The sequence below is a fragment of the Mastigoproctus giganteus genome, chromosome 7 (assembly GCF_048544385.1).
Source record: "Mastigoproctus giganteus isolate SK-2022 chromosome 7, ASM4854438v1, whole genome shotgun sequence".
In the NCBI taxonomy this organism is placed as follows: domain Eukaryota; kingdom Metazoa; phylum Arthropoda; class Arachnida; order Uropygi; family Thelyphonidae; genus Mastigoproctus; species Mastigoproctus giganteus.
In genome coordinates, this window is record NC_143581.1 from 184,739,082 (window position 1) to 184,752,187 (window position 13,106).

Here is a 13,106-nt window from a genome sequence, read left to right on the forward strand (position 1 = left end):
CAATTTTTGTGTTAATGGTGGCTAATATTTTCTTTGTTTTCTCTGTCATGTGTGCATTAAGCATAGCCCAAACCAATAAACTGGATTCCTTTCGTAACGAACCAGACCACCTATTTCACATTTTTTTGATCCAAAGTTTAACCTTCATCCATCCAACCACTTGTGTGTACATGAACAAATACTCCAGGGGAGTATATAATTGGCATTGTTGTTCTTTAGAAAATTACCACTGGTTTTAACTTTGTTCCATCTGCCTGCACATCAATATGACTGTTAACCAAGTTTTATCGTGTCTAGTTGTCTTCACTAAAACTGTTTTGGCTCTTTTTGTTTTCATTGTTCAGTTCTCTACCTGTGTCAAAATTCATGGGAGTTTCATTCATATTTCCTGTGTGACAATGGAATATTGTGTTCCTTGCACAGTTTTATTATATATTGTTGAAAATCAGTAATGGTATTTTTGAGCTATTTTTTTCTCTTGGTATAATAATACCAATTATTTTCTTTCCATAAGGTGTCTGCATGAATTTCAACTTACTTGTGGGTTAGATTTTGCCCATTGAAGTTCTTCAACATGAATACATTTCTTATTACAGTATACCCATTTTAAAGACAAAATGCACAGGGCATAATAGCATATGGGTTTAAATAACTATATATATACATGTATATCGGTGTTGAAGTAGTACAATACCTAGTAGTAGTGGCATGTGATGCAAGAAAGCAAGTGTATGAGCTTATGCAGCATCAGCCAAAAAAAAAAAAAAAATCACACCATTCCCTCCAAATGCCTGTCCAGTTCCTCCTTAAATTTATTCAACCTATCAACTTCCACAATGACAGATGGAAGTTTGTTCCAGCAATTAACCACCCGCTGGCTAAAGGCAAATTTCCGCACATCTATTCTACATCTGTCCTTTCTTAATTTGAATTTATGCTCCCTTAGGTTCGTAATCTGAACAAGTGGAAGGATCCCATCAGAATTCAGTGTGCTCAACCCATTCAAGGCCTTATACACCTCAATCAGATCACCGCACAGGTGCCTAGTCTCCAGCCACTGCAATTTGCAGAACTTAAGCCCCTCTTGGTAAGAGGATCCCCTCACCAATCTTGTTGCCCTTCTCTGTACATGCTCAAGCAAATCTACATCCTTCCTAAAATGAGGCCTCCAGACCTGTACGTAGTACTCACTGACCATTGCCTTATACAGAGGGACAATCACCTCCTTTTCTCTGCTAGCAAAATTCCTATATATCATTGACAAAACCCCATGACCTACCCTGGCAGCCTGTCTGCATTGCTAAGAAAACTTCATATCTGACTGCACAATTACTCCCAGGTCTTTTTCATTTTCTACCACCTTAAGTGTAGTACCACACAGTTGGTATGTTTCTCTGGGGTTACTTCAACCCATATGCAGTACTTTGCATTTCTCCCCTGGGGCTCACATCTGGTGAATGGGCTTGTCACACCCAGGGTTCTGACCTGGATATCATCATTCTTCTCTCTCTGTCTCTTTCAGGGTAACTCAAAATTTTTTTTGCCTGGTGCAGCAAAAGCCTCAGGCTTCCTTGCACCATATGGCTGATAATGATAATCTCATTGTGAAGGTAGCCACAATATGAGATACAATTAAAAAAACGATACCCTTACACTACATACGTAGTTTAATTTGTGAGTAAACTATGGTGTATCTACACTGATATTATATAGTATACCCATTAAAAAAGATTGTCTTCGAGCTTGAGCCTCCTTTCATCCTTTCACAGCATATTTTAAGCATGTTATTTAATAAATATTTGTTCTTTTTCCAGTTGCACACTAACTTTTCATTTATGCCAAATTTTCTGGCTGCTACACAATTGTTCATGGTTTTGGAGAATGATACAACTTTCAACTTGAATCTGCTGTCATATTTCATTCTTTTTGAAGGGTTATACATTTTAAAGCACACAAAAGTAATACAAGATGCTGTTGCAGAATAAAACTTCAAATGAATAGAAAACTTCTAATTGCCTTCCTCTAACCCATTCGTTGCCACATGATTGAGGCCTTGAATCATGCAGCACTTCCACAGGTACCGATGATTGAAGGCTTGAGTTAGATACAAGCTTCTAAACAATACTGCAGTATTCACCTGGCTCCTGGGTACAGTTTCCAAAAGTATACTGGCAGTGAGCAAGTTTGGTACATGTGCTTCATAAAAGGATTTCAGAATTATAACTAGACTTATACAACTGACATAACTAAAATACGTATTTTTTGCCTTAAAAAAATGTTGATTTATATGCTGAACTCTACGGACGCTACTTCCTGTGAGGCTAGGGATCCCTGCTGTGGAGGATGTCATTGTTGTCTGCTGCTGGAGCATGAGCTGAAGGGTTGGACTGGGCAGCTGAGTGCTTTTCTTTTAACCCTTTGAGGGCATCACCCCTATTCTTCAAGCCCTCATATAAGCCCATTAGAATGCTGAATTTGTGCTTCATCTCCTCATGCTCTTTGCAAAAAACACAAAGGCATCTCCTATGGCTATGTCATGTCATGTCTTGCTAAATGTTGATTTTCAAAGAGGGCATAAGTAACACAACATAATCCCGAATCGTAGAACTGCCATCAAAGTTCTCCCCCTAACTGATGTATTCTGGCTATTTCAAGCTCTTTGCTTTGCTGCTCTAGTCTGAGGCATTATTTGTCTAAATTTAATTTAAAAACACCATATGAAACTAAGGGATATGAAAAGAATACTGCTACACTAATTTTGCTTATTTGATGGCAGTACAGACTGCTATTTTAGATTACATTATGTAACCTAAAATAGCATAGTTGTATGGCCCTTTGTTCTTACGTAAAATTTAAGTTATAAAATCACATTTCTATTGTTATAAATTTATAGGCCTAAGATACTGATTACAAAATTACATGGAAAATTATCAAGTAGTCTATATTACACATTAATACTATAATTTTACGTTCTTATGTAAAGTTTAAGTTATAAAATCACATTTCTATTGTTATAAATTTATAGGCCTAAGAAAAACGCATCTGATACTGATTACAAAATTACATGGAAAATTTCCAAGTATTGCCTATTACATAGTAATACTATAACAATGGTGGGAGAATTCGAATGTTCTTACACCACTACAACACAATGGTGGCAGTAGACTTGTTTTTTAAGTAAAGCCAAAGCCAAGTAATGAACAAATTCAGCAACTTAATCAGAGAAACACAATAACCACTACTAATTGTAAATCAAAAGTTAAAATTTTTAAGCAGTAAAGAAAGTTTCATTTATATCCTCAATGATAAATAAAATTCTGTGTCAAAAGATCCTGTACAGCATTGTGGTTAAATGCTTTTTAAATGTTTACTGTCCTGAACATCATCTGTAATAATAATAATAGTATTTCATAAAGTTTATGCAAATACTGTTTTTGCATTTTTACTGTAATAAAATTCAATGCAGATATTATTTTGAAGAATAGTGAAAATCTAAGCACTTGAACCTGTGTAGACTGTAATCTATTACTAGAAGGAATACAGATAATTCTGTTGTTGTTTTCTGGTATGACTTCTTATATGACTTATTCAGTGACTGTGTGTGAAGTCGAAATGTAAGTACAGCAATTCATTCACCTGAATAACTTGTTCAGGAAGTAGCATGAAATGTCTGAAAATCAGCTGTATAACATCAAGAAATTAGTACTTCAGTGATTTTGTAACATTTAGGACTATTGTCCCTCAATTCAAAAATTTATATTATGCTAGTTCATTTATGTTCAAAAGGATTAACTGGTACCAATTATTCAGCAAATGACCTGCTGTCCTTATTACATTTCAACTTCAAAATGAATAGCCATCCTTATTTAGGAATAAAGGTGCTATATATTTTGAAGAAATGTTTTTCTCTTGTAAAGTAATAACCAAGTTTTGTTTTTTTTTGTGCCATATTGTGCAGATAATTTCCCCTGATCTTCAAATATGCATGCACCCACTTGAAAGTTAAAATTTTAATAAATTTTAGATGCATATCAGTTTTTTAAAATTAAAACCAGAATTATTCATTTCTGTGTATTTTTAATGTTTCAGATTAAAATCCCTGAAGATGAACATATTTGCTGTCCTTACAGTTGGACTGGTAGTTTTGGGGTTTGCTTCCGGAGGTAGGTATAAATACAGTAATGTCATTTTACATACGGTAGAACTTCAATTGTCTGTGGATACAGGACCATGATGGATAATTGAATATGTACATTAAAAAAATTATACATACAATAGACCGAGTAATCTAACTTGTTTATTTTATTACATAATACATAACCTAATGAAATTTAATTAAACTTGAATTATTATTTATTTTTTACTGGGTCATCAAAAAATCTAGTACAGATATCTATATACATACCTATTTTTACTATTCTGACTTACATTGGTCTATTAATATCACAAAAAAATTTAAAAGAAAACAATATTACATAATTAAATTTCTTTTCTAAAAAAGTCAGTCAATTTCTTTTGTTTCATTACCCCTTGAGCCTTTTGGGAGGCAATGTTACAAATTTTATGCAAAAGTAACAGTTGCATAGCATCTGCATCTTGCACCTCGAACCACTCAATGCACTTTGACAACGTAGTTTCAGCTTCACAGTGGCTAATTGTGTTTGTTGTAACATCAGCAGCAGCAGCTTTTTCAGAATCATCATCATCTCACATCTGATATCCATTTTGTCCACATCCAGCCAATCATTTACTTCCTCCATCAAAATATTTTTAAAACCAGAAACATTCGAACTGCAAAATTTCAGTTTCTTTTGGAATGGTTTCTGTATCACTTGAATATATTTCTGGCCATAACTTATTCCAGCTTCTTTGTTTTTGAATTGAAACATCATTCTAGGCATCAGCAACATTCAAAATTGCATCTTTTAAAGTGTAGCTTTTCCCAAACTCTTTATCACATCTAATTTATTTTCTGCCAAAACAAGTTTTTGAATGAACATTTTGGGATAACGTTTCTCACTCTCAATCACACCTTGGTCCATCGGTTGAATGACAGATGCCATGTTTTCTGGCAGAAAGTGGCATGATATTTTGTCATCATTGCTTTTTAAATCACATACATGTATGGAATGAGTAAGCACATTGTCCATCAGTAGCATTGCATATTGTGGTAAACCTTTTGATGTCAATTGTGATCTTACACATGGTACAAATATTTCATGAAATATATCTTGGCTCATCCACACGTTGTTTCGAGAGAAATATTTAACTGGCAAAGCATTTAAATTAATATTTTTAAATGATTTAGGCTTTTTTGGTTTTCCTATAACCAAAAGCAATTTATGACTACTGCTGGCATTAGCACATACCATTATAGTGATGCGATCTTTTTGCATCTTATATCACTGTGCCATATGTTCAGTCATTGAGGCCAGTCTCATTACAGTTGTATATTTTATCTTTAACCAAACTTCGATCAGCTATTTCCTTCTATAGTTTTTCACGATAAACAGAAATTGTTGCGTTATCTGCACTTAGCTTCTCACCCTGGATCAACAACTGTTGAATACCATGGCGAAACTTAAATTTGTCCAACCCTCCGATGCTAGTCTTGAATGAAGGATCTCCACCTAGATTTTTATTGATTTCAATGGCTTTTTCGATTATAGGTCCCAACAATGGAATTCCTTGGCTATGTTTTTGAACAAACCATTGAAACATTGCAGTATCCAGTTGTTCATTTTTAGCAAGCTTCATTGTTTTACGACTTTTAATATTACCGCCAGTTGTTTCCATTTTAATTTGCATCACACTTTATATCATTTACTGTTGTTCTTCTTATTCCATAACCTGATACTATACTTGTAGCACTTTCACCTTTTCTTAGATGATTGATTATTTCAATTTTTTGTGATAATCTCAACACTACTCTTCTACTTTTCTCTGTAGTTTCAATGGGTTTACTAATATACAGTGAGTTATAAACAGAGACTGAGTAATCACAATGCATTTCGGCTTAGTGGAGTTAAGTGACGGTTAACAGGTTCATGGACAGTTGAAGTTCTGCTGTAACTCATTCCAATAAAATAAAATATTTGAGTAGAAGCAGCAACATTTATACATTGTTTCTATGAAACAAAGTGTGAAAATGAAAGTGAAGTACAGGATCAATCAGTATCCCAAAACATTAGTTTTGGGATACTGATTGAAGGAGAAAACAACTGTGTGGAAAGAAAATCCTAGGATTCACAGGAAGGACCTACTTTGTTATTGTTGGAATGAAGGCAGCCTAAATTTAGTACAGGATCAAACATGTAAATAATGTTTTGGCTGACTGAAGGAGAAAAGAAGCAGAAAGAACATCCTAGAAACCCACAGGAGAGATTTAAAACCCAGAGATGAAGATGACCTGTGGTACTAGAAAGGAAGACAACTTGCAGCACTAGTGGTAAAGGTTGTCGACCATGGGCTTACTAACCAGGAGGGGTTGGGGGCCCTGAAGGTTGGTTTCGTATGGTTGATAAAGGTCACATAGGGAACTGTTAGACAATTTGGAGGTTCAGAATTTATAGTTTTGCCTCTGTAACATCTGAATCTCTAAAAAGTTAGTGATTTGGTAACCCTGAAATCTGCGATGCAAATTCTTGACATGCAATGTATTCAGTATATTCGTAATGGTTATACATGTTACAGTGAGTAAGAAACTGCTGATCTTTCATAATCATCAATAAATTTGGTGAGTGTAATAAATATATATTTCTCATATCCAGCAGTATATAATCACAGTGTCAGTGGTGAAATATTTTATAAAAAAACTTTCCTTAAATGTAAACATAATTGTTCACCATCTTTTCCAAAAACAAAAAAGTAATAACAGACTGATAAGTAACAAGAAAACAATAGATGAATTCTGTCCTTTCATGTTGGGAGAACTGAGTTCACCTGTTTTTAATTATACATTACCCTTGACGAAGATTCCATTTTCCATTTTTTTTACCTTGAATTACTTGCTCCCTTAATTGTAATCCCCTCCTTTTTTTTTAATTAAAAGAAATAAATTTTTAGCTTTTTTAATGAATTGAAAATAGTAATCTATTAATTATAATTTGCTAAACCCAATTAAAAAATTCATGTAGTTTTTTTTTTTTTTTTTATGTGAACCCCAAACACGAGAGGTATTAGAACCTATAGTACTTAGTACCGTGCTTGGGTTTGAGGTTAAGAAGACGAAAGAAGATATTTGTTGACATTGGACTTGAACTTCTGTAGATTGTAATTTTCAGGAAATACGTATGAAGGAAGGTTGTTCCAGAAAACGGCAGTTGAATGAATAAATGAGGAAGATGAAAAGTTGGTTCTGTGGGTTTGAAGTTGGACAGTAAATGGATGTTGGCTGGTGGCGGCACGTGTTCGGACTGTTTTGAAAGAGAGAGCAGGAATTATAGAAGCCAATTCAGAAGAACAGTGCCCATGGAAGTATCTGTAGAAGAGGCATGCAGCAGAAACAGTGCGTCTATGAGAAAGCGAGTGGAGAGACTCTGTTAGAGATGAATCATTAATTAACCTAACTGCCCTCTTCTGAATGGAATCAAGAATCCGGAGAGAGGTTTTGGGGGCACCACCCCAGATATGGGAACAATATTCCATGGCAGGGCGAATTTGCGATTTATACAGAGTGAGCAGCTGTTTGGAAGAAAAGTAACGCCAAGAGCAAAGGAGAAAACAAAGTTTTTTAGATGCAGAGGAAGCAATATTTGTAATGTGCTTGTGCCAAGAGAGATTAGAAGTCAGGGTAATCCCCAAATGAGATATATCATTTTGCCTAGAAATCGGAGTGTCACTAAAGATAAGCATAGGAGTAGAAGAATCCTTTTTGCGAGATATAAGACAAGACTGAGTTTTAGAAGGGTTGAAATCAACTAAGTTGTCTTTGCCCCACTGGAGAATTACCTGAAGATCGGCATTTAAGGAATTGGTAGCAGATTTTCGAGAAGTTGAAGCTGATTGAGCAGGACAAGGTTTCTCAAAATGGAAAGTTGAATGCAGTGTGCTATCATCGGCAAAACTATGGATAGGATTTCCAGTCAATGGAAGAAGGTCATTGATATACAAGAGGAAAAGAGTGGGGGAAAGAACTGAACCTTGGGGGACACCAGCATTAGTGGAGAAGACAGAGAGCCATCTACCATCACCCTCAGTGAGCGATCAGAGAGAAAACTGGATAACCAATTACTAAAAACAGTTGGCAAACCATAAGATGGAAGCTTGTTTAGAAGACCTTTATGCCAAACACGATCAAAAGCCTTTGAGATGTCAAGAGCAACTACTTGTGTTTCACCGAACCTTTCCATTGAATTAGTCCATAAATGGGTCACATAAGCCAGAATATCTCCAGTGGATCGACACTGACGGAATCCATACTGGTGATCGTTGATCAGATGGAAGGTTTCTAGGTAGTTTAAGAGTTGGCGGTTAATTGATTTCTCTATTACTTTAGAAAGAGTAGAAGTAATTGCAATGGGACGATAATTGGATGGGAGGGATTTGTCACCCTTTTTAGGAACTGGCTGGATATGAGCAAATTTCCAAGCAGAAGGAAAAACACCTTTGGAATAAGAAAGTGAAAAAAGGCAGCAAAGAATAGGAGTAAGTTCAGGACCACAGGTTTTGAGAACAAGTGGAGAAATACCATCAGGACCTGGAGCTTTCTTAGCATCAAGATTCATCGAAATCCTTCTGATATCCTTTTGACGGAAGACCACAGGAGGCATTGAATGGAGCGTGTTGGGAATGGTCGGAGGTGTATTACCAAGATCATTAATACATGAGCTGGAAGAAAAATGGGATGCTAGCAGGTCAGCTTTATCCTTGGCTGAAGTGGCAACAGAACCATCTGGTTTGGACAGAGGTGGGAGCAAAGATGGGCAAAAGTTGCGGCCAATAGCTTTGGCAAGAGACCAGAATGCTCGGCTACCATTAGGGCAAGAAGCAAGTTTTCTACTCTTAGCCTGTTCAAACTCTAGTTTGGACTGGTTAATAACTGCTTTACAACTGTTGCGAGCTTTGGTGTAGGCAGAAAATGAAACTGAAGAATTAGAAACAAGCCAATTACGATATGCAACATTCTTCTCTTGAACAGCCTTAGCACATTTATTGGAAAACCAAGGTTTAGATAAAGGACGAGATTTTAAAGTGGAGTGTGGGATAAAGGATTCCATTCCTGCAAGAATAATTTCACTGACACGATCTGAGCAAACGTTGACATCAGAAGTTTTGAAACAGTAATCCGACCAAGGAAAAGAAGTCTCGCAGGTCATCCCATTTTGCATTCTTTTAATGCCAAACAACACGTGGTTGGGAATAGCCATGAGATAAAGGTTCCATTGGAGAAGAGACAATCACCAAGTTGTGATCTGAAGTGCCTAAAGGACCTATCACTTCGACCGTGTACTTAGAAGGGTTGTTTGTGAAAAAAAGATCAAGCGTATTGGCTGTATGATTAGGATTGTCCGGTATTCTTGTAGGTAAATGAACAATCTGTGCTAGGTCATTAGTAATTGCAAAAGCCTCAGCATCTCGACCTGCTGGGTCGGTGTGACTAGAAAACGGAAGCCAGCTGGAGTTGTGAACATTAAAATCACCAAGGAAAATTACTTCACTGTTAGGAAAGTGGACTGGAGAAAGTCAAGTTGCAAAGAGAGGAAGTCAAAGAGCTCCAAGTGATTAGTGGAGTTGGGAGAACGGTAGAGACAGCAGATGAATTTGACACAATGAGGTAGAGAGATTTTAAGCCAGAGAAGATCAAAGAGAGGAGATTCCAAATTGTCAAGTCTCTGACAGGGAATATCAGAACGGACATATGCACAAGTACCACCTTTGAGGCGAAAGGAATCATACAGCGAATAATTTGGGCATCTGAGATGAGCAGTAGATGAATCAACCGATAACTGAGATTCTGTCAGAAAAAGTACATGGGGTTTGGCAGACTGCAAGTGGAAATGGACATCGTTGAGATTAGAATTGATATTTGTGAAGTGAATTAGGAAGTCCTTGGGAGGTTTAGATCTTTTTGCAGATAAGCTTGCTCTATTAGTTTGACAATTCATGGTGTATTCAATAGTAAGGAAAAGTAGGTGGGACATGCTGTATGAAGTAATGAAATTTTTGGATATGGCGTACATGTGGTAAGAATATACCCAGATCGTTGACATAACGTGGCCTCGACAATGCTCCCCGCATACACACTACTCGGACTCCCTCTAGTCACTATCTGGCAGAGTAGAGGCAGCAAGATTATACACTAGCTGATCCGGAAACTTCCTAGAGAGTTACCAATAGGTTCAGTCCGGTGTACTAACTAGCGGCCGGCCTGCGAACACCATTTTAGAGCTGTACCCTAGAAATGTAAGGAATATTGGATCTCGCCACGACGTTCATCATAACCTCAAAAGTCGTCAATCATACTGTATGATGGAAGAGATAGGGAAAGGTTGACCGGAACTTAGCTCTAGAGACTAAACATGGGTTCCACCATTTCAAGCCTCCAATAAGCAAAGTGGTGGTATTTCACCGGTTGATGAGAGTCATCTACCACCTAGTACTGCCTGGTAACATAGAGGGGCGGCGTTCCTCCATGTGGTGTGGGCGCCACACCTCGACCCCTGCTTACGTTGGTTTACACCTGGGTGGTCACCCACCATGTACTTGTGCATGGAGGTTATACCCAGGATTACTAACAGTCCCACCATCGTGAAGGTGCAAGCAGAGGATTTGGCTGTCACAGACCGTCCGGACTTCGCCAAAATTGGGTCCACTTGACTTGAGTGTCACCCAAATATCAGTTCCATCAGCGTTTTAGACTCCCAGATAGCAAGTATAGCTTGTCTGGCATATCTGAGAGAATGTCTGGGACAACCTCATGGACCCTATCTACAAGAAAGTTATCTACAAGAAAGTTGGATGCTTTTGCTTTCATGATATCTGTTAAATTCCAAACAAAAATTTAATGTCTCTATCATAATTCATAGTATATCAAAATGAAAAACACAAAAAGTACTGTATAACCACTTAGAGAATATTGGTGGGGGAAAAGTATAAGGGAGGATTTTATTTTCAGATTAAATTTTGAAAACAGTGGCATCTATTAGATGCCATGCCAGCAGAGGAATGTTAAAACATTAAATCTTTACAGTGAAATCTGTAACTCCTCTTTATATCAGATATAAGCATCACATCATTTGAAATTCTGTCTATACAATCTCTTTTGCTGTTTCCTCTCTCTCTCTCTCTCTATATATATATATATATATCCAACAACATTGAGGATAGGCAGCATCCATTTCACTTGTTATTACCTATACCTGTTTTCAGCAATAACCTTTTAATCCCAATATAGTTCTTCTATCAATCTTTCTCTATCTCTCCAGTCAAATCCCAATATCTTTGGTATCTACATGAACTTCTTCCAGTTTATCCTATCAAATGCTTTTTCCAAACCAACAAAACAAATAAGCATTCTTAGGAAGCAAAGGCTACATAAATAAAACACTTTGATTATGTATGTTCAACAAGTTGATTGGTAATTATTAAATATGGAATCACCAAATGTTGGACATGATCAAATCCTGTTTTTATTATGAAATAAAGATGCAACAAGAAATGAGGATCTACATATACAAATATGCAAGATCACAGATACCCAAACCTGTAACAAATGATAGAGAAATCAATGGCTATATTTGCAAATTCTTGCACCAGGTGGAGTAATTAGGCAGTGCTATCAGAGAAATTTACCTTTCCTCAATCTATATAATTCCATCACTAATTTTGGGAGAATGCCAATCCTGGGGGGCTGTTCCTAAATATCATTTAGGAATGGAACACAGTTGCATTTAAAAGAACGATTGAGGAAAAATGGTTGCAGGTTAAATGTGCAGAAGTTTGCCTGCAGTCAACAGGCAGTTGATTGTTGGAATGAACTTCCATCTGTTGTGGAAGTGGGTAGTTTGAATAAATTCAAGAAAGAAGCAGACAAATTATTGGAGGGAATCTACAAGTGATGATGTGAGAAGTTTTTTTTTGGTTGATGCTTTATAAGTTTGTGTTCTTACATCATTTGCAACTATTAATACATATAGACACTTACAAACAAATAAGCTAACCAATATTAGAGGTGTATATTCTTCCAAGTACTTCAGAAGAAAATTCCCCCCCCCCCCCCCGTGTTGTACTGAGTACCATCATATAACTTGTTGTGAAAACAAGCTGCTTTCGATTTAACTTATGCAAGAGACTAGACACCTGCAATGAGACTTGATTGAAGTGTTTATAACACTTTTGCTGCTGCTTTTCTTGACAACTTTTTGACCTGGTATTAAATAAATCTGTATTGGCGTGAGCATAGACATGTTGGGCTTTCTTTTCACTATAGCTGCATTATAATAATGCTGGTGATGGGTGTTTGATAAAAATATCTGTATTTTCTTCTGTCAAATCTGAAGAAAATGGTTAAGTTAGGTGGTTTTTCCCTCCAAGTGGATTAAAAATCCTATGATGAACATGTGCATCAAGATTCAGTTAACCTGTTAAGGGGATTGAGTAAACTTAATGTTGATGGTATCCTTACTCTTTCTTGGACAACTTGAAAAAGGTTGGCTGCAGAATAAGTGTGTGAAATGTTTTCAGACAGAAAAACTGATTGTTGTGGAAGTAGCTAGAATAAATTTAAGGAAGGATTAACAGATGAGGTGAATAGCTTTTTTTTTTTGGCTGATGCTGTATATACTTGCACATTGCAGAGAATAAGACCATTATCCTGTGTTTCTGTTTGGAAATGTAGACTAGTACACTTGATTGATGACCAATTTATTAATGAAAATAAGCAGAAATTGATTAATTTATTTAAAAATTACAATTTCGTGTGTTTTGCAAAAAGAAAAAGATGGATTCTCCTTTATAAAGTTGGCAGCTATGCAAACATAAAAGGTTGTTGAATACCATGGGAAGGCTGATGGTTAGGAATGTAAAAGAAACATTTTGATAATAGCCTTTTACTCCTGAAGTGTGTGATATTTGGGAAGTATAAGCAGAGGAAAGTAGTTCCAGGG

The 13,106-nt window shown here is 36.4% G+C and overlaps 1 protein-coding gene across 1 annotated transcript in view; it reads left to right on the plus strand.

The window, feature by feature from the left end:
* Nucleotides 1-13,106, plus strand: part of LOC150083391 (uncharacterized) — a 33,054-nt gene that overhangs the window by 16,666 nt on the left and 3,282 nt on the right. The window contains exon 2 of the mRNA XM_090378492.1: nucleotides 4,090-4,163. Within this exon, the coding sequence (XP_090234618.1) occupies nucleotides 4,106-4,163 (58 nt within the window). The 5' untranslated portion in view covers nucleotides 4,090-4,105. The remainder of the gene's footprint in view (nucleotides 1-4,089; nucleotides 4,164-13,106) is intronic.